Source organism: Sceloporus occidentalis, unplaced genomic scaffold (assembly GCF_023333645.1).
Source record: "Sceloporus occidentalis isolate IW3139 unplaced genomic scaffold, rSceOcc1.0.p SCAF_208, whole genome shotgun sequence".
Taxonomy (NCBI): domain Eukaryota; kingdom Metazoa; phylum Chordata; class Lepidosauria; order Squamata; family Phrynosomatidae; genus Sceloporus; species Sceloporus occidentalis.
The window spans coordinates 128,694-156,404 of NW_028317188.1; the positions used below are offsets into that span (position 1 = coordinate 128,694).

The 27,711-nt window shown below is 38.8% G+C and overlaps 1 protein-coding gene across 1 annotated transcript; it reads left to right on the forward strand.

Moving 5' to 3' along the window:
- On the forward strand, window positions 1-27,711 carry LOC149277615 (ectonucleoside triphosphate diphosphohydrolase 1-like). Its single transcript, XM_089502669.1, has 10 exons — window positions 1-97; window positions 17,154-17,281; window positions 19,092-19,209; window positions 20,587-20,737; window positions 21,407-21,566; window positions 22,510-22,743; window positions 24,349-24,609; window positions 25,525-25,638; window positions 26,884-27,021; window positions 27,508-27,711. The coding sequence occupies exons 1-10, from the start codon at window positions 1-3 to the stop codon at window positions 27,709-27,711; spliced, it is 1,605 nt and encodes a 534-aa protein (XP_089358795.1).

The window sequence follows — 27,711 nt, forward strand, 5'->3', positions numbered from 1 at the left end:
ATGATAACTTATGACAGTAACTGTACCACTCCCGATGACGACCTGGAAAGGGAGACGCGTGCGCTCGGATCTCGCTTCATATTACGCAGATACCCCTGTGAGTATAATTACTCTGATGTATGTAAACTTGGCAATTATGCCTATTTTAAATCAAGAGCTATGTTCTAAAGCGCTAGCTTTGTGAGGATTAATACTCGGTAACAATTCTTTGGCTATGTCAGTGTCTTAGAAATAAAAAAAAAAAGTTTTTTTAGCCAGAAAAAGATTACATTAAAAATCACCATTTTTTTATATGGCGATCTATAGATTCTTGTAAGTTTTACTCTCTCCAGCAAGGAAAGAAATAACTTTGAGAGGTATGGCTTATTGGGGATTTCACAGGTTACTTTGTGTTAAAAAGCAAGGGGATCTGCGACGTGACGTCAAATGATGCAAATAATTAACTATTATAGGATACATCGTAACTTTTAATTTGTTTTGATGGAATCGTTATGATGCTTTACGTATTTTTTTCCCTAAGTGACTTCTCTAGAACCCTTTTTTCCAAGTAGATGTGCCAAAATTAGTTGTTTTAGTATACTTGTTAAAACAATATAGAGGTCATTATGATGATTTGATTTCCTCATCACTTTATCTAATATTTGTGATGGCTGCACTGGGGGCTTTATATGTGCTGTGAACTAGAACTCCCACTATCCTTAGCCATGTCTTATCACTTCTTGTGTTTTAATACATTTCTGGATTTTAAAGTGTCTCAATTCCAAGGATACACGCCAAGTTGTTTATAGTATACCATATTCTGATTTCAAGCTTTAGTTTGTTCTGTTGATTGATTTAAGGAAAAACATGTACAACCTTTAACTTCCATAAGACATACTAAGAGGTGGACAGATATTTTGCCCATGTTAAAAAAAAATAGCTCATGAATGCCTTCAATAATTTTATATGCAGTAAAACGCATATGACTTGGCAAAAGTAGGGCTGGAGTGCTCCTGTGAGGTGTTCGCCTATAACCGGATCCATTGTGGTGTTAACGTGCACCTTTATGTTAATTGGAGTGTGTGCGTCACTTTATTATTCACTAATGTCTGCTAGAACCTTTTCGGATGCTGACTGTATCTCCGCCGTAATGTAACGCTGGTGGTGCTTTGATTTTCTGGCATCTTTACAAATACTAAACACAGCAGTCTTAAGTCCTTTTAATGTTCGCATGGTTCTCTTTCAATGCATTCTATCTATCTATCTATCACATAAATAGGTAGGTAAAGAGAGTGGGGCTTGGATTGTAAGGAAAAGTATAGAGAGATTAAGTGACAGTTGGGGGTACCTTGTCGTAGGGCCAAGTCTTTTGGTTTCTGCCTGAATGTAGGGTGGTCTTCTGTTGTCCTGATAGATGGAGGGAGGTAAACAGGCGTCTGGTTTTCCCTTGCAGTATGTCTTCACTGTTGCAAAGGCAGTTAAGGAGGAACGGAGGTCTCTAGAAGAAAGTGAGCTTCTCCTGTATATCTAATTGTCCACTTTTACACTGTGCCATCAAACTCTGTTGTTGCTTCGCCGGTAGCCAATGTAGTTTCCTTAGTTCGACAGATAACATTCTAAGTAATTCTATGGGAGCGCTGCTCATTGGGTTCACTTCTGTTGTGCACTTGTCTTAAGACATTTTATACTATGTTGATTTGACACTCCATATACAATGATATTCCATTGTATATGTAACACCCAGTGCCTGTTAGCATTCTTCTCTCATGTATATCTTGCCGCACTGTATGAACTGTGATTAGTCTCTGGTTTTCTACGATTCCTTGATCTGCTGTAGTTAAGACTTCATTGTTGTATAAAAATAAAAATAAAAAAGGAACTGAAACCGCAAATGAACAGTCGCTGCACTTTTTGTTCTTCATTTTTAGAAAATGTTTATATATTTTCTTCTGCACACATAGGTTTTTCCATCGCTAGATATGTTAATAGAGATTGATTTGCAGCTTGTTCTACAAGGGATTGACGCTGAAATAATGGAATGAGGGCTTGTTTGGCAACGATTGGAGCAAAGTAAGAGTCAAGGAAGCAAAGGTTATATACAGTCCCTGTATGGTTTTCTGTTGTCCACAACTTTTTAAATGGCCACTTTAATGCATATGATAGCTTAGTGGTCCATTAATGCTTGGTGTGGTCCTGCAGAATCCAGCGTGCGTGCACAGAAAGTGTTTTCTGGACCTATGGCACACTAGCCTGCTAGCCACGTGTGAAAGGAACAGAGCCAAGTGTGAAAGGAACAGAGCCAAGTGTTCTGTGGAACATTTCACACAGAAAATATGGATCTGCATATTGTGATTCCAGGATTAATTTTAAGTATAATATGCCTGAAGAAGAGACCTAGATAGTCTTAAAAGCTTGTAATCCATTATACGTCCATTAATTTCGTGAGATAATACCTCTATCTGTCTTTCTAGGGCTAACACGGTACACGTCTGTACATGGAAATGTGTAGACAAAGATAATATATGTATCTCTCATTCTTTTGGGGCAGGGGCCCCGTGTCGTATTAACGCATGTATTTCAGATTTCTGTTTTGGAACTTATGGTTAGTGGCGTTTCAATATCCTGCACACGTTTTGTTTTTTTTTAAACTGAAATAATAAACGTAAGAATATGCCTGTGGTGCAGGGGGCATGAGAACGTCATAACACAGAGACCCTCGCAAGGCTCTTTCTGTATTGGAGATAATGAAACACATATTATAACTTGCGATTCCATTATAGTTTGGTTTTTTTTACATTTTTGCTGTTTTAGACATTATGAGACTTGAAGGACTGAAATTTGCAATCCCAGATTCCGCAGAATTAATACTATATTGGTTATGCTTATATTAAATCACTTCTTTTACACGTGCCTACATTAAAAATATCCAAGATTAAAATAGCATGCATGTAGACGCAAATATGAGGAGAGCTGTGATCACAAAACAGAGTGTCGCTGACGTACGTAGGTATATAGTTGCAAAAGTATGCACTATATTTCTGCTATTAACTCTTTCGTCACTATGTGTAAAGTATAGAAATTGTCTGAAAGGGCATATAGCATTGGGGCATGTGCTGTGGGGTCAGTCCATGTTTTATTATTGATGATGAACGGCCACATAGGAGAACATGGTCTCTTAATTTAGCAATCACCAAGACTCCTAAAGATATAACTTTATTACACCTTTCAGCCTGACTTTGTACGGAGAGTTACGTTTTAGCTCCATGACTTCCCTGTACATTAAGAAGAGCCAACCCCAATGAGCTTCTAATATGGAGAGGAGAAGATTCCAAAAAAAGTATGCAGCCGATCCTACGCGTTTCTCAGATTTTCTGTCTGCTTCCTTGGGGAACAGCATGGGCAGAGTGCCCGAGAAGGTCAATTTTATACAACAAAACCTTAAAGGGGCAATCATGATAGAAATAGAAGGTAAACTAAACATAATAGAACATTATTGATAAATTGACATATAATAAACTAATGATGAGAAAGCGAGAACTAAAAAAAGAAATTATAAACAACATATAAAATACTGAACAATAACAGAAGGGCGAGTGGCACAGACTTAAAAAGTGCGAGACACACCATTACACCCTAAACTATTAAAAGTAGAGCAATGATAATAAAAAAAAATCCTAGTTGTTTAAAGGCTGTTAAATATATTATCTTGGTGGGGGTTATTGTGCCAAATAAACGCATTTTCCCATGTCCTCATCACTAGGTTTGCGTACAAGGGAGAAAAATGTGTTCCCATTGCCGTACATCTTATCTATAACCTATTAGACATGAAACCTAAAGCTGCAATTATTTTAATCGCTGGGTCCGTGGGAACAATCCCATTTGTTCAGGTGCTTTCTGCTTTTTCTAGATTGTAATTTATTGGCAAGAGTTAATCGTATGAGCTCAAGGATGATCCGCTTAACCCTTCCTGAGCTATGTAAAAAAAAAAACACAGTTTGCTGCGCGTCGCAAAACCTTTCACAAATCTCTGCTACCTCCGAGGCTTAAATTCCAAGGAGTTTTGTAATGTGTACATCTTGCTAAATTTAGCCCAAAAAATATTTAAAAAAACTTGCTTATCATGGATGTAATATGGAATGCCATCTCCTGCCAGTGCAGTGCATCAAATATATGGAATATGATGGCGCTAAAAAACCCAATAAATAATATATATATAATATCGATATGTGGCTTAAATAGAAACCCAAGGACAATCATTTCACCTGCACCATGTATGTGTTTTTCCAGTTATTTTTTTTTATTTGTTTTCTTGACTGGTCAATTCTAAAACCCATACAGAGTTCTAGATGTTACAAAATTGTTCCGTACCAACCAATTATAAATCCGCTTTGTAAACTGAAGCAGGATAAGCAGCAAACGCTCGCTGCATTCATAACGAGTACAAGGTGTTTAATTTGTATTAGTCACTGGCATATTTAATTAGACTTACTAAGTATTATGGCTGTTTTCTGCCGCTTGTGTTGAGTGAAGTAAACAGAGCAGCACGGGGAGAAAAATGCTTATTTTAGTTATCGCACAACGCCACATTGCATGGAGTGCTCCGTGGCTCATTTTACCTAAGAAAAGGAAATTTAAAGGGGAGCTGTTTTCCTCACAGCTTTTTAAGAGAAGTATCCTTTTCTTGTTCTTTTTGTTTAGTAATTAAAGGAAGCTGAGATCTGTGGCCGGTTTATCATACCTAATGAGCTTCCTGTCCTTAAGTTATTTCCTTTGTCCTTACCCCACCCTGACCAACTTAATCAGCGACACAACAAGGAGAGAGACTAATGGCATACCCCCCCCCCCAATATTTCAGGCGTACAAATATGAGACCCTTGGGGTGCGGTCGGGGTGGACCACCTGCCCACCATACCCTGAGAGCCACCTTGCAGCACTTCGGTTCACAGCGTCACGAGTGGGCCATGTGGGAGATGCAAGTAGGGTCCTCCACTGATTTAGCAGCTCTTAGGGATGGCCTATGCAACTGGTCCATGTTCTCTACATCAACGTCTGGCACCTGAAAGCTGGGACACTTGGGAGGTATACTTCAAAATGCATTCATGGTAAACGTTTGTGTATTCATCCTTATTAGAGGGTTGTTGTAGTGAGTCTGATATACCCATGTTATTTCATATTATTTTTACTATATACTTATATTTGCCTATATGCTTTGTTCATCCAGGCATCACTCCAGGGCATCTGAGTGTGTATGCATATCTATATGATAGTTAACTGTTTACGTGTGGAATGGGCAGTGTATGGCTGTGTATTGGGTTAAAATGTGATGCAAAAAAATGATCAGCACACCTGCCTCCACTACCATAGCATGCTGGGACTGAGAACCACAGTGAGGATACTTGGCACGCACCGCTCGTTAGCAAACATGGAATGTTAAGAGCTTTAACTTTGTTTTCACTGTATCTGCTTTCCAGGCATCGAGGGCCCCAACAAAGCCAGATTATCTAGATATAAACGCAAACCGATTGAGTCCCTTGTATTCAAAGAAAGGATTTGGTATAGGGGATATATATTTTGGTTTTCCCTGCCGCTTACTTCACCATCCAGCACATTGCTGTATCATTGGACGTGTTCCAACATCAGCGTGTCCTGCTTTAGAAGAACACATTGTCCCATTGTGTATTGCGTTCCCATTGATATTTATCATGGACCTAGAACAATGCATTCTGGTAGTTAATTGGTTAATGTACTTTTGTATTACCTTTTCATGTGTGTTTGGTTTTTTTTAGGACATGAAAGCTTGGTTTATTCTATCTATACCTGTAGACATCAGTAGCATCTCCTCTATGATGCGTGAAGATATATAATTGTGTGTAAATTACAGACGGTTTAAGTAAATTAAGCCTGGGGTTTTGTGTTGGCGTTGCATGGCTGCATTTCCCATAAAGAAAAGGCTTTTTTTTTAACAAGCATCTATAAATCAGGGCATGCAACATCTTTAATGTATAAAGGACTAGGCTCTTTAGAAAAGTGATCTAATTTAAAATGTAGAAGACTATCTTCCTCCAGTCTGTACTTTTGTTAGTATCTTTTCAAGTGGAACCGTTGCTGTTATAGCGTTCAGCATAATAGCTCATTAAGTAAAACTATAGCTTGGGCTTATAGACTGGCTGTCGGCGTAACTATTTTGGAGATATTTAGTGTAAACATTTAACATAACCATAGCATAGCACATCAATTTCCTGTCCTGACGTTCTCTTCCTTCTCCTCCTCATCCTTGCAAAGGCTGCCCGAGCCTATCAAAAACAATCGCCATCTTCATAAGTGGGGGGAGAGAACATAATAGCGAGGAATAATCATGCAGGTCTTCAGAAAATGAAACTAAGATGCTTTCCCCCATGGCCTTGGGTTTCAAAACACATATAGTGCTTGTTTTAATCTGTACGCATAGTTACATGGGTTTGTTTAGTTATAGGATTTGGGAATCCTATATATAAACATACATACCTAGGAACCCCTATGGTAAAGCAAAGCTTTTCCGAGTCACGGCCCGCAATTTCCGTGTGGACGGAGCGGTGCCTAGCCAAGCTCCGCTTCCCACCCGTGACCATTTCTTCCTCCTACTCCCATATATATAATGATTGGGGCAAGTCCCACCTGCAGTATCACTGGCCCCGCCAATTGATGGAGTCTTCCCTGCCCATGGATGATGTTAGTCCCTGTTAGCCCCTCCTACAGATGTCACTGACCCCACCCATTGATGTCATCTGACTACCTGAGGAGATGAGGGCACTGGGGAGCCTGAGCCTGGAACCTATGTGACTGCCCTTCTCGCTTTCCTTCACTGTTCCCAACCTATTGCTTGCCTTCTCTTTGACTCTCCTTTTTTCTCTCCTCCTCCTACCTGCCCTGTTTCCCGCACTTGGTGGATTCTTTCCTGCTCTTTCAAAGAACAAACCTTTCTTTTTCCTTCTCTGTATTTTAAGAGATGGAGAGCCCGCCATAATGGAATTTTAGCCAAACCCGGCCCAAGCAAGACCTCCGCCTGCTTGCCGAGCAAAATGCAACTCGCCTAACATAGACATAGGAAGGAAGCAAGCTGGCTTAACCTCCTAGGAACCTAGAATCGCAGAATTTGATGTCATGTCCCATTTAGACCGCACATTTTTCCCTTAATAAGTCCTTGGTCTGGTCTTAACCATAATAAGATATTGTCCGTAGCCATATGCCTATGACATGCATATTTAAAACGGTTGTCAAATCTTCTTTAAACTGGATCTCCTTATAGTCAGAGCTTCTAACTTTTACTATGGGGTGATTCCAGTACTAGGCTTGCCAGACTGTGTTCGACAGCACAGTAACCAAGTATGTGAAAACAATCTCACAACAGCGTAACCACATGAGTAATGCTATATTATGACTAATACAATGCCTGCTAGAGGACGTCTAACAATGTTTTCTGCAGGTGCCGCATGTCCCATTCATTTTGTGGGCTTTGTCAATTACAGCTGAAGGTTTAGATCAATACAAGATTTCAATGCTACTGCGGTTCTTTTTGTTAAACGGTCTTGTCTGTAGTACATTCTTTGGGGGTGTAGAACAATGTGCTAAAGCTGATGCATTATCTTTCTTGGGCTAAATGGCTATGAATCACTGTGATCTCAGTGGAAACCTCTGCATTCTTTAGAAAGTATTTATTTATTTATTTATTTATTTTTATATAAGAGTTTGAGGACAGAAAATCTGCGCCGGAAAACTCCCTTACAAAAAAATTCCTGCAGTTTTTCTGAAGTAATACTGCAGTTTTTTGGACATGAAAAAACTGCAATACTGCACTTTTACTGCAGTATTACTGCATTTGTACTTCACTGTACTGCAGTTTTACTGCACTTTTCTTTTTATATTGCAAACCTACAGTTGTGCTTCAATGTACTGCAGCTTTATTGCATTTGTACTTCCGTACAAAAATAACTGCAGTACAGTGAAGTACAAATGCAGTAAAAGTGCAGTATTGCAGTTTTTTCATGTCCAAAAAACGGCAGTATTACTTCAGAAAAACTGCAGTAATTTTTTCGTAAGGGCTGTGCCGTTAACTTTGTTGTTTTTCCCAAAGGCTAGGTTTCCACTTGGGTTTTTTTAGCTAAAAACGCCCATAAAAACGCCAATAGCGCCACCTGGCGTTTTTTTAGTGGAAAAACGCAGCAGCCAGATGTTAGCTGTTCTTCAATAGGAAATCGCAGAATGCCATATCCACTTGGCGTTTTTTTGTTTGGCATTTTTTCAGTCCTCTTTGGCGTTTTTCTGCTTTTTTGGGCTCTGTGGCAGTTTTTCAAAATCGCAGCATGTTGACACTCTGGCGTTTTTTGCAAGGAAATCTTGGCGTTTTTCTCCAATAGAAGTCTATGGGAGAGAAAAAACGCCATGAAAAAGCCATGTGGGTTTATTGCCTTGGCGTTTTTTATGGCGTTTTTTCCACAGTTACAATGCAGAGGATGGACCCAGTATCTGTGTGAACTACGAGAAATAGGCTGGAAACAAACAGTTTCACACAAAACAAAGTTCATATTGAATTCTACACCATTTGGAACAAACATGCCATTAAAAACAAACCAAAGGGATCGTGCCTGCCAAAAGCAACAGCAAACAATTTGCACCATCATTTGGGGCCAATCTTCCTATAGGAGCAGACATTCGGAATAAAGCATGCCTTACAAACCACATAAAAGTGACAAAAGGGTCCGCCGGGGTGTTTAAGTAGAACTCTACCAAGTAAATGACATCAGGGGGCAGATACTTGCCATTTATCCTAATCCCTTTTAGCTGGGTGAAACTTCTAACTTGTAAAGGCTGGAAAAACTGCCTAAGGTCAAAGAAAGCAATTTCCACAGAAAGGCTAAAACGCCAGAAAAAACTCCAAAAAAAAAAAAACGCCAAAACGCAGAAAAATGCAGTGGCAGTTTTCTTGGCGTTTTTCATCAAGAAAAAAAACGCAGGACAAAAACCCAAGTGGAAACCTAGCCTTAATCACTTTGAGTTCTGGAATAACTACAAAGAAACGGCAATGTGTGCTCGCACAATTCCATTGTCAGGGGCTTATCCCTCCTTATGTGTATACCTATGTGTGTCAGAAGTGATCACAGAGCCTGTTCCTACTTGTCTAACTCGAAGAAGCAAAGCCTTGTCTCGTACAACACCGGTCCTCAAGGGCTCAAGCTTGAGAACAGCTTGTAAATTAAATATTCATTAAACTGCTCGTTTTCGGGTTGGAATACACAGAATTCCCATCCTGTTTGTGGCCCTTGATGACAGGCGTTGTATGCCTCTGTAGGTTTGACATAGATAATGATGTATGAAATATGACATCATATGGGAGCCAGAATTCTGAGGCCCTCCTAGATTTGTGTTGAGGGGCACACTGTCCACATATGTATCTTTTTTTTCTTTTTTTCTTTTTGGCCTAGCAATAAGCCAGTGATATAATAAGAGGCACCTTCTAGACGGCTTATCAGCAGCATGGGAAAAAGAGTAGGGGGCTTACTGATCACCTGGCTCCTTTCATGGTTCGGCATTTTTTGTGTAATTTCCCAGATATTTCTCGTAATAAACTTGTTCTTTTATTTGCTTATTTTTAGACCATAGTCTTTCCAGTATACCTCTGTCTTCCTTTTCCTACTTGGCTGCTTTAAGCATTTGTAACCTGCTTTAATAATATACTTCCGGGTTCCTAAAATGATCAAAATCTTTTTTTATAACCAGAAGAGGTTATTGTTAAAGCATATGAATGAACAACAATAAATGGGCAAATTCAATCTATTCACTTGAAATGTATCTTTTATAAAGAGTAGCGCAAACCTTTACAATAAGGCCAGACATTTGAGTAAAATCTGGGGAAGATTTTTATGCAATTATGTATGAATATTGAAACACTGATTAACTGTTTAAGTAATTTTTCTCAAATTTTATATTTACATAATAATAATACTCTACAATGGCTGGTGAAGATTTCTCGTAATTTCTAATGATATTCATTATGGTAGATCCATTTTAAGGCAATTTAAACAATTTGAAGCAAAACACCGGGTTACTTTTAAATGTAAATTTCCATTATGCTTAAGAAGCCGTTAAGAGATATTTCTGGATGGGAGATAATAGCCAGGGACAGAAGTCTCAATTAGGTGACTGTCCTCTAACATTGGGGACATCTGGTCATCCTACTTTTAGGTTTCCTTTGTGTTCAAGTGGGATATTTAGTGATTATTAGTAAGACAGTAATTGAGTACATTGTCCATCTGAGCACAGCAGGGTAATGCAAGTCATCTTTATTAACTAAATTTAGTCAGTAATGCTATGTTTAAGACATTTGTGGGAAAACTGTAAATATTCTCTAAACCCTGCATTAAACTACAGGCTTTTTGAAAGCCATCACTACTATCGCCCCATCACACTCAGAGGCAGCTGGTTCATTTTGCACATGTGTTTAATGCCCAGCTTCAAAACTCATATTGGAGATGTCATTCAGGGCATTCGCCTAAATAATTAGCTCCAGTTGTCTGGTTACATTGTTAATAAACTCAACCATAGCTGCCAATAGACTTGGATTTGTTGGAAGAATTCTGACAGCTGGCTGTAGTGCTGGCACAGAGGAGGCGAGAGAACAAAAGTTTATTAATACAGACTCATCTTTGAGTAAACGACATGTTGTTATTTTAGCCACACATTTATTTACCAAGATACGTTTTCTAAATTGAGTGAAATTGCAGATATATTACATGGCCTTTTTTGGAATGACCTTATAGGGATGTTTTGGGGTTACTGTCCGCATTTAATTCATTGTCTGTGGATTTTGTATCACTGTGATGTCTGCCTGCCGCCTGTGGTTTTGAGGAATTTTAAGTACGTGGTGCAATGGTTTTCATTGCCAAATGTCTTCACTGTACTTGTTGGGATTTCTGGATGCTGTCCTCCTAGCTGATTTATAAATGCCATTGGAGTTGGGGAATTTACGGAAGTGTCCGTCACAACACATGTGTCTAGTTACCCCTGCTTACCATCAGCTACACAAAGTTAATTTTGTACATAAGTCAACTAAACTGTCCCTTTAACAATATTAAGAAAAACACTAGTTTGCAATATTTTTTATGAATATTTCTTAAATTGGCCTACACAACCCTACCGGAACAATCAATTTTGACTCCTTGCTGAGTACTTTCCATTATACTCAAGTTTCTTTTGGGACACTGTAGCTTTCTCTTCCTAAATCGCAGTCTCTCTGGTATGATTTGCCTAGTAACATAATGGTATTTATTATCTTAACTGAGAGTTTACGCAAGTGCCAGACACTTAAAGGCGACAGCTGCCAATCAAATCAGTTACGTATCATGCAGCGGTGTCACAAATCAACGAGAAATGAAAATATATAAAAATCTGATTACACGCGATAAGTGAACATGTAAATATGTTAGCTGATTACATATAAATCTGTCCCGGCTGAATGGAGGTAATTAGTGTATCTAGAAGGAACTGATTGGGTATTGTCTTTTATGGAGTGAGTAACACATTCTGGGTATAGGCGAGCCTGTAGACATGGTGGTTTCATTCATTCAAAATGTTTTATGTGAGCCCCAGAATTTCGTATAAAGACGTCATCAGTTAAGTCTGTAAATTGTGTACAGGTGCTTTACTGACTCATTGAGGAAAATACGTACTGCTTTTTGTTATGTCTGAACATAAATTAAATATTTTTTGGCTTCATTCATAAGTTCAAGATATTTGTAGCAAATTCAAGGAAACACTGCATGTTGGACGTATACTCAAGCCCTCGTATGCACTTTAGACAATTTATATGAAGGCTGAGTGTTACCTTGTATTTGTTAAGTTCTTTTTCTCCAAAACCATGGAGGGATTCCTTTTCTCTGCACCTTTTTTCCCACCAGCTCTGTTACCTGCGGGAGATGCCTTTACCTGTGTGTCTGCTTTTTCTTTTCTTCTTCAAAGTAAGAAAATCACAGTTCTCACTACTTTACAGTGGTTTCATGTTAGGGGGATTATCTGATCTACGTCTACAGAGCTGTAAAATAAGGAGGGCTGCACTTTTAAAGCTCCCATGTGGTTACCGTGTGATGGTCTGAAGCTGAATGCCGCAAGGTGGCTTTTTGGGTAAAGAAGGTGGGCAGCCCTAGCCCTTCCGCCCCTTCTTACCCCTCTAACCTACAGACCTGGCTCTCCCCACCACCATCTCCACCCCTCCCTGCCTCTGGACACACCAGCAAATCTGGAAGATAAGAGGATCTCTCCAGCGGCATATGATTCCCACGCCTTGAGGCAGTGCCCAAAAATTGACTGTCCCACAAAAAACATGACTGTTTAGAGATATGCAATTGGCTGACATAGAAACGCTATACAGAGCTCAAGGGGGGGCTTCAGTCTGAGGCCTAGCATTTCAAGACATATTTGACATGACTCTTTTTGAAAAGACTATTGTCCCACTCTATTAAACTCAGACTAACCCTGGGGCAATTCCTGCTGTGCTCCCTAGGGCAGATCACCCCTGAGATTAGTGAAACAGAAGTGTCGCTATTGTACGCAGCTAACAGCAGGACATCTACCCCTGAACACAAATGTCATGCAGACTTCACTGAAATAACGTGTCCCCTGCCAGCATTAGGACAGAAGTTTCCCCTCATTACAATACAAGCTATTTTCCCTGAAGCTCCTTGAGTCTTTTACTATTTAAATAGCCTCTGTGCAAAACAATCATGAGTGTAATTGATACTCATAATTGATAAATGAATCCTGTGAAAGGTATGCAAAGTTATGACAGTTTTATGAATACTGTTCAACTAAATATAGGATGTCCGTATACGATCTTAATCTCTTTCTATTGAGGTAACGCAGACCATTTTACGGTGGTAAACAAAATTCCTTCTGTTACGTAATTTTTAGCCAAATCTAGCACAGGTTTTAAAGTAACTCTCAAAATGATTTTCGCATCTGAAATATCGTTTGTTTCATACCTGACCCAGAAAACAGGGGCATTGACATTTCTTATCAAACTGACACATGTGCTCGGGGCTTTCATGACCCTCACAGCCCAAGTGCGAGAGGTTAGACTTTTGCCGCAGGCATCTAGAGACGAGTGAAGGACGTACTGAGATCCTGACTATCATTCGAGTACATGTATTATTTTTTTTTATCTTTTATTTGTATATCACCGACCCTTTACATAAGTGCATATTATTATTATTATTATTATTTGTCTATAACACAGGACTGCGGAATCTTTTATTTATACACGCAGGCTGCTATTGGTGCTGAATGTTAAAAAGGTTTTTATGCTCTGGTTCACATTTCTGCAGTGGAAAATATCTTTTTTTTTTTTATTTCCTGGGTCAGACCTTTACTTTTGGTTTTGCTTAAATTGTTATGTATTGTTGACACATAAAAATTATTAAAAGGGCACTCCACAATCTTATGCACTTTAATGCATGGAGGGATTCTGCATTTACCCCTTTTCTTGCGGGGTTCAGTTGAAGGCATCTTCTAATACTTGTGTCCACGTGGTGTACTCTCCGCCAGACCCCTTGTTTGCATGTGCAGAAAGCGACCTTGGAGGAGGCCTTGAACTGCAGCTTCTCTTAAAAGTCGAGCGCTTTTAATACGCGTTATTCAACCTGTTAAAATAATAAAGTACTTAACAAAGTATGTTGGAAAGGCAGGCTGGGACATCAAGCTGTCCCTGTAATTATTAAGAACGTAGGTCAATAATGCAGACTGACTAAAACTGAGGTTTAAGTGTGGCAAAAAAAAGCACTTACACCTGGTACTGAAACAGGCCGAAGCCTTCCACCAACCTCTCCAACGCTTTATTTTAAAGGCGAATTGTCATGCCTGCTGCTGGAGATATTTTGTTTAAAAATTCACCTCAGAAATCAGTTTTCTCCTCTTCCCTCCTTATAGAGGGGTCCGGAACAAACTAGACATAGTGTCTTAATGCAATGCTGGCCCTTCTGATGCTTCATTAATGGCACCTGCTACTAATGATCTCTGTAATATTTGCTGTCATATATCGCATGGCTATAAATAGAATTAATATTTTACAGCTTCTTGATGCAAGGAGAAATCCGATTGCCTTTTGGAGTCAAGAAGGAATTTTTTTATCCCTGATGGCAGAATTCAAAGTAGCTTAATTAGGGTTTGTTTTGCCTTCTTTTGGATCAAGAGTAGGAAGGTTAGGTAGAAGGGTTGAACTTGATGGACTTAGGTCTTTTTTCAACCTTATGTACTATGTATGGTTGTTAAACTTGCAGCCATGCGAGCTGAAGTTACGCTTGTAGGGAACCTACTTCCAATGCTGCAAAATGCACTGGAATCCTCCAGAGTGCATAAAAAATATGCCCCCTCAAATATCTTCAATAAAACATGTAATCAACTAAAATGTACAGCGGTGTTTGAAAGACGAGTCTTGGTTACATTTAATCTTGGAAATACTAATTTTAAAGTATTATTGGGATGGGAGCCAAACTATACTCTACTCAGACAAATGAGATCACCCAATCAATTTCACTTTTCAGAATGGTATTCTATATTTTGACATATGCATCAAAGTGTTTCTTGGAAATCTTATCTCCCCAGGGCACCTCAGTTTTATCCTAATAGTGGTTTACTGCATATTTGAAAGTATTACTGTAAGAACGAGCAACTTCCAATTTATGAAAAAGTCAGTTACCTCGCATTACGAGATTAATAATAACAGATTGTCGGATTTGCCTATAAGGTGTGCAGGCATCTGGATTGTTTTACGAACGCAGGACACCTTAAGGCTCTTCTTTCTCTCCTTTCTGTCAAAACATATCTGGAGTAGGAAGGTTTTTTTTGCTAGTGTTTTTTTCTTTGAGCTATGAAAAATATCAAAACCATCATCTGTTTATATGGAGGCTGTCATTTTAAAACACAAAAAAGGGGAAAAAAGGATTATCCAAACCTGTTACAAAGCCAGATATTTAAACCAAAATGTATCCAGGTGTCTGTTTACTCTGAGTTTGTAACACATCTGTTTTGTGACTAAAAGGTTTAACACTTAACACTTAACATAAAGCAGAATTCATATTAAAACACCCTGTGAGTACTTTTAATATGTATTCTTCAAAAACAAAGTAAAAAAAGACAAATGAAATGCAATTTTTATTTTCACTAACAAAGAACATTGGAAAGAAATGTATAAAAGCTGATTAATTGGGAATTTGTTCATATATTAATGGTTTATGTGTTTTCTCATACACGGTCTAACATCATAAGTCCTTTTTTATTGTATTCAGCTTGCCAAATGCACCTTTGCGGCTGCCATCTACCATGATGAGTGAAAAGTTATGATGTCATAGCCCAGTTCAATGCATGTTAGCTCCCGAGGCTATGCCAGTTAGGCAATAGTTGATATCTCATGAAGAAGAGCTCTGTTGTTGCATAATTTACAGAACTTACTCTTAATGACTGGCAATGCCAAAAGACAGTGTCTTGTTCTCAAGTAAATAGAGCTGGATTGAGGAAAAGACCTTCAGCTGTGGAAACCGAATCTATCTCTTGTGTTTCTTTTTTATTACACTGTTACTAGGAGTGGGAATGTTTCCAGATGGAAAGAATGTGCTTTGTGTAAGAAAGTGAATAGTGCAGATTGTTAGTATGTGCAAGGCTAAGCTCAGGGAATTCCTTCTTTAAATCTCTGACATCATTCCACCGGAAAACAACATATTGCTTCCTTACATAAAAGCCTCATCTGCATTTTGGACACTTACTGGATAAGATCTTTCTTTCATATCCTTCCTCCTTAACAGTGCAACTGTACATTACACGCTGTGTGTGCTGATCGTGGGTTCTTGACAATTACCATATCGGCTGAAATGTTTCCTACAGATGGCAACTAAACTGCTAAACTCTGTTAGCCTAATTATTGTTACAGCCAAAGCTTACAGTGACATTTATTCGATAAAGGAAGAGCTCTGGGTTTAACTTCTTCTCTTCATAGTTCATTATAAAGGGCCAATACTGGCAGGTTTGTCTAGAGTGAAGGACTGTGCTGGCCCTGTATAATGTTTAATTCAATCAGTGAGGAGACGTCTGAGAAATCTCATCGATTCAGCTATGCATTATACAGGACCAGCCAAGCTTTTTAGGGAATGGCCCTCCATAATGTATAGTGAAGTCAAAGTAAAACACAATCCTCCTGCCAACTCACCCATTAGTGAATAAACCCCAAAAAGTGTATTCATTGAGTTATTTGTGTTTCTGCAGAAACACCCGTCAAGTTTATCTGAAAAAGAATTCTCATTAGATGGAGTCTTGTCTGTACATTCAGTTTTAACTCCCCAAAGACTGGCAATGCTCCTCCGCGTGTTAAGTTACGGATACACTGTATGATCAAAAGTATGCAGACACTAAACCATCAGACCTATATGAGCTTGTTGGAGCTTGACTAGCAGCACTTAGACACATGGTTATGGGTTACGTGTGACAAAGTAAATAGTTAAAATGAATGACTCCAAAGTGTTCCCGGGGATATTTTTATGCATACTAGAAATAAACTTGGTCACTGTCTGAGCGTGCTCTGTAAATTACATCCAGGACTCTCCGAGCACCAAGAAGCCACTCGCCTTAAGAACATGTAGGCAGCGACTTATGGAAGATCCCCACCACTCCAGACTCGGTAGGTTAGTCCCTCCCAGGCAGTAAGTGAACAAGGGACCGTGAGTGCTCCCAATAGAAAAAATGAGCGTGTTACCCCTTTAAGAAAGGAATATTATGCAGTGTGCCAGAAATATGGGAACAGATAAGACAAAAATAGGAATGAATGGATTGCATGGAGAAACAATGCATCTGATGAAAGCTGTAGAGAGTCTAATACTATATTTTTATACTGTTAAAGCTCTCTTTATGGCATCGGTTACGCAGAGTAAATTTAGTTTCTCGGTAAGAATGAATATTGGCTCGTAACAAATAAAATCCGAATACAGATGACTGATATTATTATTGGAAATGGTATTCTCTTGAAGGCTTGACCTTGAACTAGTTAAGAATCCTAAGCAAACATTTTTATTATTTCCTAAAGTTTGTTGGAAAGGTATTTTAATGTAGGTTTTTATGATGGTTCATTTCTCTCAAATTGTTCCCACTATTTTCTTTTGCAGTTGCAAAACAGAAGAAGACATGGCACAAGAAGATCTTTTTCATCCTAGGAGTTCCATTAGCCTTGGTGGTTATTGCTTTAGTTATAACTGCTGTTGTGCAGAATAAACCTCTCCCAAAGAATATTAAGGTAAGATAAACTGTTGAAAGTGGTTTAACGTTCTTGATTTTTGTTTTTCATTTTTTTTTTGTTTTATTATGTTGCCGTTTGTTAATATATATATATATATATATATATATATATATATATTATATAATTTTTTTTGTTTTGTTTTTAATGCACCAACTTTTAATGCATTAACTTGATATTGGAGTAAAAATTGAGTATGTGTGTAATTTTGGAGTATTGTAGCTTGACTCGTATAGCCAGTTTAAGCTGATTACTTTCCCCCTGAAGAACATAAAGCGTTAACATACCCAGAACACATGTCAGTGGAAATACCAATAAATTACACAGAGCTTTCTTCCTGTGCAGTTCAAGAACATAATTAATAAGGAAGAACCCAGACAATAACATTGGTTATCTTCCCTTGTCGGCTTTTCTTTATCATGGAGCTATTACACATGAGAGGGAACATCATTAGTGTCAACTTGAGACTATAACCTACCATTTGCTGGAAGTCTGGGATGGTTTCCAAGTCTAACAAGTTGAGGAATGTGTAACATAATATGCACCATTCTGCTATTAGAATTTACATACTGTAAGAGGGGTCAGAAATGGGGTTTCTATGGAAAGCTTATTTTCATGTTATAGATGTAGAATATTTTCTTTAAATAATCCACCCTTTTATTTTGGGGGCAAAAAATTTAAATGTATGTATCAAGTGGCCAACCACAACCGAGAGCTAAGGTTAAGGTTGAAAAGTATCATTTCGGGGGGGTCAATAAAATCTACATAGAAAGCATGTAAAAGGGATATACTTTGTTATAAAGTGATGTAGTCAAAAAACAAATATAGATTTAATCTAGGTGTTCATGCCAGTTTGTACAGACAACAATTGAAAGCGTCACTAGAGTCATTGAACTAATAACTTTCATTCAGCGAGCTAAAAGGAACTGAACTAAAGGAAGCTGAACGATTTATAAATTCCTTTCATTCCTAAGCAATATCATTGGATTAAGCCTCTACCTGGTAATAAATATTACTACATTTGCTAGTGGTCATGGACCACCATGTGCCATTCATTGTAGCCTGATATAATATTTAAGGACTTGTATGCTAACGTTGAGTTGCTCTACATAATTATAGAGAAATGGTCCAGTGGAATTAACAAAATGCAGTGTTCTAGAAAGACCATAGCAACCTCCAGATCACCATGACATGGGAACCTTTGGTGTCATGGGGCTCAAGATCACAAATCAGCGGCCTCAGTAGGCTCATGTCTTGCTGTAATGAGCTAAGTAGATGATCCACACATTGAAAAATTGTCACAGAAAGGTACACATGTATTATCAGGAGCACGGCATTTATTATCAGACTCAAGCTTGTAAGTCATAACCTCGGAACTGCTTTTCCGGTTTTCTAGATACTCCAATTCCGGACCTTGGCTGTGAGTCTTTGATATGTTTTTTTCACCCCAGGACATCCCTTTTGAAGTTGTCCTTCTTACCACCTGTGGCTTTGTGGTGCATAACTGTAGACCGGATCATTTAGTTGTCTGATTTTATGCATCAGCATTAAGTTATTTTTCCAGAATAAGAAACCGGAGGCTTTTTAGATATGTTATTTAGATTGTTTTCATTCAAATTCCTTTTATGCATAAATTACAAATCAAGGATTTTACTAAATTACTTAAAACTTTACTGGTATTATTTTGCACCTTTGGAAATGGAGACAATACATGATAATGCTTGTTTGTTTCTGTTTTTTTTTTGTTTTTTTTGGGGGGTGATTCTCAAACTCTTTCATTGAATATATGTTTTGTGTGTTTACATTTCAGTATGGCATTGTGTTAGATGCTGGCTCCTCTCATACCAGCCTGTATATATACAACTGGCCTGCAGAGAAAGAAAACGATACCGGCGTTGTTAAACAAGTTGAAGCATGCAAAGTTGAAGGTTAGTTCTCCATCATATGTGTATTCTCTTTCGATGATAACAATAAAATAGACAGTGTTCCTTTAATTAGATTTTCATCCAGCGTTTGCTACATTTGCTGACATCTATCACATTATCTATATCCTTTCCTTGTGTTGTTACTTACATTTTTGGCAGTGGGGTTTATATAAATGTCACCATTACACACAATTGCCCTTGTTTTGAGAGCAGGAGAAAAAAGTGGTGCTGCTGGAAAAACTCAAAACATTATTATAAGAGCTGATTTTCTAAAATAAAGGGGGACTTTTTTTTTTTAGCCAGCCTGCATATCCACCCTTGCATTGCCTGAATAAAGTCTTACATTTAATGGGCTATAACAAAGTTGATGGTAGACAAACTCAATATGTTTTTATGGGTATATCCTCTATCCCTGCCTGACTAATGTTCTATGAACTTGGAGTTTAGTTTGAACTTAAAGGAAAGTTCATCGGATCTGTGTATGTCATTCTCTGCACTGTTTATTTCATTTAATCCCCAAATGTCAGCTTCATGTATAAGAGCCAAACATTAATCAGAGGTGTGAGAAGCATAGCCCATTAGCTGTCAGACTGAAGAGTGAACAAAGCTCATACATCTGGCACTGATCAGGAACCAACCTTATATACAAACAATCACTGGTGATCCGGACATAGCTTTGTTAATATGGACTGTGTAGAGAGGTAGGTAGATGGCTATGGCCATCTTTGAGGACCTTAAGCAAGGTGGTCCTAGCATCTTGTGTCCTCTGAGTCCCCTCTTCCAGTTTCAGCACATCCTGCAATTTCTTCATACCAGCAATCCAGATGCTTTTGAGATGCTGGGACCACCTCGCTGTCCCAGGAAGCTGCCCTGCTGTCTGTCTTTTGCAGGCAGTGGGAATTATGGGGAGATCATCTGATCTCTCCTGTCTGTACCAGGAAACTGTAAAATCAACGAAGGTCTGTGCTCCCATGTGACCTCCTTATGACACCATGAAGCTGAGCACTGGGAGGTGGCCCTTTGGGTAAGGCGGGCAGGTGGTTATATAGTAAATTGGAGCCTCATGACCTGGCTAATAAAGTGTTAAACGGGCAAGATCGTGTTAGATGAGCCATTCTGACCCAGTAATGCACCGACCAATTTTTTGAATAAAATAAGCTGGCTTGCAATTTTTACCAATAGACTTTTATATATGAATGTTTACATTTAGGGAGTAGATGTCTCTTGTTTTTGTTCTTTTCATATAATGGAAGTCCTGGTGGTCTGTTCAATAAGCTCCGCGTTGCTCTCGGGCTACACCTGAGTTGGCCTTTGTTATAGCGGCTGTTTTTCTGCGTAGCAAACGATCTCATAATCCAGTTTTACTTTTCTCCTTATAAGGGAATGGTGTATCCAGTTATTTCAAAGAGCCCGTCAAGGCCGGGCTTTCTCTTCAGACGTGCATTAACAAAGCCAAGGAGGTGATTCCACAGAGTCGGCACAAGGAAACACCAGTTTATTTAGGGGCAACAGCTGGGATGAGATTGCTCAGGTAAGAGAATGAATCATGGAAAAATGTTGTGTTTTTGTCTGAATTTAGAGGAAATCCTGCGTTTGAAATGGCTAAAAAAAATCTTCTTCCCTTTTTGTTAGAGTTCCTTCTTTTGTTTCTTTTGTGGTGGTGAAGATGGCCACACAGGCTAAGATAAAATAAGGAAATCCCAGCACATCTATTATTAATACAATGCTCGCCAACAGGAATGAGAGAAAGTAGAATAAAAATGTTTCTGGAGGTCATAGAGCAGGAATCCCCCCCCCCCCCCGAGATCAGTGTAAAGAGACAGTAAAGGTTTTAAATGTTAACCTAGTGAAACAATATCACTGGTCATAGTCTGCCAATGGCCTAATGTAGTTCTCAGACTCAGATGGGGGTCTTTCTAGTCATCGATAATATGCAAGTAACATGATTATCAACCTTCCTTGGGACCTGGCCTCCCACTGATGCTATTCCCACTTACTCCAGTAGGAGCGCTAGTGAGCATGTGCAGAGAGTATCCTTTCCGCTTTAATTTCCTGGTTCCGTACAGGCAACTGGGGGGGGGGTGTTAAGTGTTTAATTTTTATAACTTCATTAATGAAAGAAATGTATGCAGTAAAATGTATTAGAGTACAGGACAGTACAGTTTTGAGGACTAGACTGTGCCTTTTAATTCTCTTGCAGGCTAGCTAACCACACATTGGCTGAAGAGGTCCTGTCATCGGTGGAGAACACTCTGCGTTCCTCTCCCTTTGATTTTCAGGGTGCCAGAATAATCACAGGACAAGAAGAAGGAGCATATGGGTGGATTACTATTAACTATCTGTTAAACAACTTTATACAAGTTAGTACCTATGTGATACATATCGGCAACACCTTTACATCTTTTCTCATTTTAAATAATATTCATTATACTCTTATAAATTGGCTAATGTGCCTAGTGATAAGACCTGTCTTGTAAAAGGTGGGACACGGAGTAAAAGACTGGTGGAGGTAGAGGGTGGAAACAAAAAAGGCTTTGCTGGGGGGGAGTAGAGGTATATGGGGCAACAGGTAGAAGTAAAAGATTGGGAGGAGGGTGTGGCAGCAGCATGTTCTTGAGGGAAAGGAGGCAACAGCAGAATGATTTCTGTGGAGGAGTCCACTCCATGGACCTATCTATATTATCAAAATTGTTTAATCTAGATCTATAGAAGGTATTCTGCATCTCTTCATTAAAAAGGTCAGGTGGTCACCTCAGTTAACCAGATTCAAGTCACCTGCTGCAAAACAATGTGTGTATTCACAAACATACAAGTTGTTTGCCAGTGCTTGCAACTTTAAAACTTTTGTGTCAAATGAAGACTCACAGTCCCCGTCGGATTAAAATATCAGCCCTCACCATTGTGCACAAAGCTGGGACTTGTTACAAACTCGTATGCGAGTGTATGCGAGTTGTGAGTGATTCTTTGCAAGTGAAAATAAATATATAAAGTAGAGTTCTCTTTCGTAGCTTTCGTAGTTTAGGGAATAAATCTCTAATCCCCCGGCCCTTGGAGTTAAAATGACCATCTCTCTGCAGGAGAAGATAACTTTGTCATCTCCAGGGTTCAACTGAGACATGAAGGTGTAGATCGTCAATTAGCTATTAATTGCTGGGTAGCTACAGAAAATTCTAGAAAAGAAGTTTAATGGTTCATCATGATGGCACATATGTTCTATCAGGAGATCTAAAGTAACATGTTTATGTCTAATTGACGATCTATGAGACTCTAAGACATTTTTTATTTGCTTTCGCTTTGTTCAAGGATTCAAGCAGGTTCAATATTTTGCCAAATTTTAAAAAGGCTGAAACATCAGGTGCTCTGGATCTTGGAGGAGCCTCAACACAGATTACTTTTGTATCCAATGAAGAAATTGAATCTCAAGAAAATTCCTTACACTTCCGCCTGTACGGTAAATCGTACGATGTCTACACGCACAGCTTTCTGTGTTACGGGAAGGATCAAGCACTTCGGCTGCATCTAGCTGAAACCATAAAAGTAAGTGTTCTACTTTCACTAGTTATCAATAATGAAACATGTCTGATAGTGTTCAGTGCATCAGTGACAGAGAGAGAGTGTATTTGGACAATAATTATAAAATAACTGTGGTAGAGCCAGAGGCATTCTAGAGGGTTGGAGCTCTCTATTTCCGACCTGTAGGGTTGACTTTCGTGTTTAAGGGAGACCCAAGCAAAAAGATTGTGGGGGTCCCCAAAACAACTGATGAAAATTGATGACATCTACATTCCTACAGTTAACTTTCCATAAAAGCAGTTATAAGGTCATTCCTATTGTCTCTGGATTGTTGCCTCTTCTGCCAGCGGGAGCTCTGGTGACTTAGGCTACAGTACTGTTAATTGGAAGATGCAGTTTTCCATTGAAAAATACAGTTACATTTTTTTAAACTGTATCACTGTTTTAAAATTCTTAAATTGGCTTTGTGATAATTTTAGTTGAGTTGAGTACTCTAGGTCTCTGCTACACCGTCATTTTGGGAGCTTTGAGTAAGCGTGCTTGGTTGCAGACATTGGTTTAGGTAGATTTGCCAGCTGTTGTTCACATTATTTGAAAGATAAGCAAGATTGCCATCTTTTATTGCCATGGTTATGAATTCAATTAGAATGAAGACCAATTGGTGAATCTAAGGATTGAATGTCAGACAAGTGTAACGTTATCAAATGTTTGTTTCATTTTACTCGTGAGGCTACAGTTCCTACCTACAAGACCTTAAGCTAATTAAAATATCTCAAACGGCTTTTATTCTTAAACCAAATGTTATTCTACTTCAGCATCCTGAAATCATTCAGAAACAACCCATTTATTCAACCTAACTCAGCCATATTCTTCCTGCCAGCAGAACAATGGCAACAATTACGTTTCTTTTCTTTTTTCCTCTTTAAATTCTAGACTCCAAAGTTGCTTCAAATAGTTGGCGTATTTTAGTGTTGTTTCAAAAGAAGCAAAGCTCATCTGATCTTCCTTTCTTTCTTTTTTCTATTTTCAAGTTACTATATAAAAAGATATCGAATGGGAAATCAGTGGCCCAAAAATAATTTGAATTATATTTGTAAGCCAGTGATAGCTGTTGTTTTTGTGAGTGGATTCAGACTTTGCATTGCAGAATAAATGGAGGTGGGTACGCTGAATAAAACTGGAGACAAGATGTGGAACATATCCAAATTCCTCTTGGGTCACAGAAGTCAGCCGCAAGCAACCTCTGCAGACCATCATCCCAGAACACATCAAACTATCATATCAAACAAAGCATTCTATCTATGAGCCATCTCCTGGTGAAGAGAATGTGTCAAGGGAGAGGCAGCAAGAAGATGTTAACGAGGGCACAATCTATTTTTCTTGTCCAAGGAACACTGGAACACTGGCAACAATCTGTCTCCTCTTTCTCCACCTATACTCTAGGTTTTCAGGGTCATTCTATGTCTAACCAGACCTAATACAAAACATCATAAAGTAATTCATTTCATTAAAAAAGCATTCTAAATCATGAATTGCGTTCCTGCAGCTATCTCTTTGAAGTTAAGTGTTTATACGTCCACTTTTTTTTTTATTTATTTGGTGTATCTGATGAATCTTTTTCTTTTACAGAATACAAACAATGACACCCTTTTCGATCCATGCTTTAACTCAGGATATAGACGGAATACGAGCACAATTGACCTGTACAGCAGTCCCTGTGTGTCTGAACTCAGAACACTTGCTGCACCAATGAACTTTGAGATAAAGGGGACAGGAGATTACGACCTATGCAAGAGAAACATTGAGTCAATCTTCAACATAACACAATGCACTTATTCTACATGTTCATTTAATGGTATTTTTCAGCCAATGCTACAAGGGAAATTTGGGGTAAGCGCCATTTCATCATCGCATTCAAATGCAAACATTTTCTTCTTATTTTTCATATATTTTTATCATGTGTGTATTTATTTGTTTTGTGTGCCTAGGCCCTGGAAGATTTATTTAAATCACTGATCCCAAAACACAGTTCATTCTCTAAAAACAGTAACATAACTGTTTTGTAGGGAGGTTTTAAACCATACGTTGCAGTGGAACTGTTACCTCTGACATATATCGTATTTGCTCGACTATAAGATGACCTCCCACAATTTGAATATTAATTTAGGAAAAAGGCCTGAATATAAGACTACCCTAACACTTAATTCACATGTAAAGTTTTTTTCATATTTAACAAAGACTATGATTGAGATAACCTCTGCTGCTACCCGACACTTCCGCCTGTGCTTCTATGACTGAGCACCGGAAGGCCATGTCGCGCTGGTGCTCCGTCATAAAAGCCCCAGCAGAATTGCCTGGTAGCAGCAGAGGTTGTCTGCGAGCATCCCGCAGATGTCCAGCGACTGCCAAAAAGGAGGATCCAGGTCCCCTGCAGCGCTGCGGGGGATTCACCTGTCTGTGCGATGAAGGCTGACAACCTCCGCTGCTACTGCCCGGGACTTCCGCCAGGGCTTCTATGGTGGAGCACCGGAAGGTCATGTCATGCTGGCGCTCCATCATAGAAGTAACAGCAGTAACGGAGGTTGTTTGCGCACATCGTGCACACGTCCACCGCTGCCAGAGATGAGGATCCAGGTTCCCAGCAGTGCTGCGGGGGATCTGGATCTTAGTCTTGTAGTCAGACATCTATTTGAGGGGTATTATATTCAAGCAAATACGGTATATAAGAAAGGAAGACTGGTCTATATGTTTTTTGAAAAATATATACACTGTATCTGTGATATCTCTTTTCTCTTTTCACCGTAGGCATTCTCTGCTTTCTTTTTTGTGATGGATTTTTTAAAGATCAACAAGGAACAGGTCTCTCTTGATGAGGCTAAAGAACGGGTCCGAAAACACTGTTCCAGACCTTGGGATGAGGTGAGAATATTTAAATGTTATTTGAGGCCAGAAGTGGGCAACATACATGCCACCGGCTATATGGACTAATGCTCACCATCGGGGTCATAAGAAGAGTACAGTCTGTCTAGATGTGTAATATTTTCTTTAATGGGTCATGTTATGTTGGCAGCACATGGCAATGGGTTCTTCTTGGTAGTGGAGTGGTATCTTGTGTTTTCGGAAATGATGTTGGTCCCAGGAGCTCTTGAAGCCTAAGCTGACATTTATTAAATATGCAGCTTAGTGTTAGGAAAACGCAAGCTTAGGGAGATGAGATAATTTCTCAGTGGACAACCTGATATGGACATCTGAGAACCTGCTAAAAGTGCCATCTGCTTTGTCTTGAAAATCTTTACTGTTTTCTATACCTCTTAAAAGTGCAGACACCTACATATACAGACATGGATCTAATAAATGGGTTAACAAGTGTCAGCAATTATCTATTTTTTACTCAGAGTTTTTTTTTCATTACTCTATGTTGGTCTAAAGATTTGTGTTGGCCATTTTGATTTATGCTATCTCAAGGAGTCTACTGGCACCTTTCCATAGAAAGATTGTCTAAAAATAAAGTGAATTGCAAAGTTTCACAGCACAGTTCGTTTGTTATTAAACAGCACACGCCGTCTGTGAGATAAAAGATGCAGACGCTTTGCAAGCATCTTTTTTTTTTTTCTCTGTCTGTCATTGCCTGCAAGCTGAGATTTAACATACACCGATAGGGGTTCTTGCTGCGGTGGCCACAACAGCTGACACAAAAAAGGCCCCCCATTCAAATTCCTGCGCCCACCATCCCACTATGGCTGTATTTTTGTTGTTGACTACTGCCGTATGGAGGGCATTAAAGGGACCCTAACAATTAAGATCTTCTTTTCGAACATGGCCTAATTTGAGGTATATCTGCCAGAACAAAAATGTCTTCTCAGCCCCCCCTCCCCATTTTTAGCAATTTTAGCAATTGAAAATTTTTGGTTCAAAATACATTGACAAGCATTTACCGTGCCCTCCCATTCTAGCTGTTCATTCTCAATATCTTAAAACCTACGTTAAAACTGAAAAAGTAATTATTTGTAAAGAAAGGTAGCAAAATATTATACATAAAACCCCCATAAATAAAGGGGTTTAGGGCAGAATCTAAAACATAATGGAATGGGGTTATGTGTTAAACTTTTATAGGTGTTTTAAATGACAGCTTATGTTTGTACAATTTTCCTTTTTACATTCAAGGTAAAAGCAGAATTCCCAAAAGTAAAGGTGAAGTATCTTAGTGAATATTGCTTTTCTGGAGCCTACATCTTAATTCTCCTTGAATATGGATATGGCTTTACAGCAAAAAATTGGAACGATATCAGCTTTTTGGGAAAGGTAATTATTATATATATATATATATATATATATATACACACCATCACATTCCATAGTGCTGTACAATGGGATCACATTAATAATTCTGAATTATCTATCCTGTTGAAAAGATTCTATGATTCTATGATCCTATATTTTAGATTTCTTTTTATCCTTAAATCCTGGGATTGGGAGATTTCAGTAGTAGTCTGGAGAACTCGAAGGTGGGGCAAACAAATGGGTTTCTTTTAGAATGTGGGTTGAGGGTGTGGGGCGCACAGATGTTATGCTTTTAGTGAGCATTTGAAGTTCTTCTTCTATACTTCTGTAATAAAAACAGAAATGAACAAAATGGGCAGACTAGTAAAATAATGTAAACCAATTTTACTTAATCCCCAGGTTTCAGATACCAAACACAAAGCAGTTAGAATTTCCTAAAATTAAGCTTCAAACTTAGCGTTGTATTGTGTAGTAAAACCTGCTTACCACTTTTCTCCCCTTCTATAGGTCGGTGGAAGCGATGCTGGCTGGACTCTGGGGTATATGCTAAATCTGACCAATATGATCCCAGCTGAGTTGCCTCCATCTCCACCATTGTCTCACGGTGGTTATGTTGGACTTATGGTGTTCTTCTCCATACTTTTGTTTTTCATCCTTTTGACTTGCTGGTTATGCTTCCGAAAACCATGTCTACAGAAAGGGATCATCTAG

Bases quoted from the DNA above. Each gene is read 5' to 3' on its own strand.
- LOC149277615 (XM_089502669.1), top strand. From the start codon at position 1: ATGATAACTTATGACAGTAACTGTACCACTCCCGATGACGACCTGGAA. The intron at 98-17,153 runs GTGAGTATAATT...TTTCTTTTGCAG, and splicing joins CATATTACGCAGATACCCCT to TTGCAAAACAGAAGAAGACA. The intron at 24,610-25,524 runs GTAAGCGCCATT...TTTTCACCGTAG, and splicing joins TGCTACAAGGGAAATTTGGG to GCATTCTCTGCTTTCTTTTT.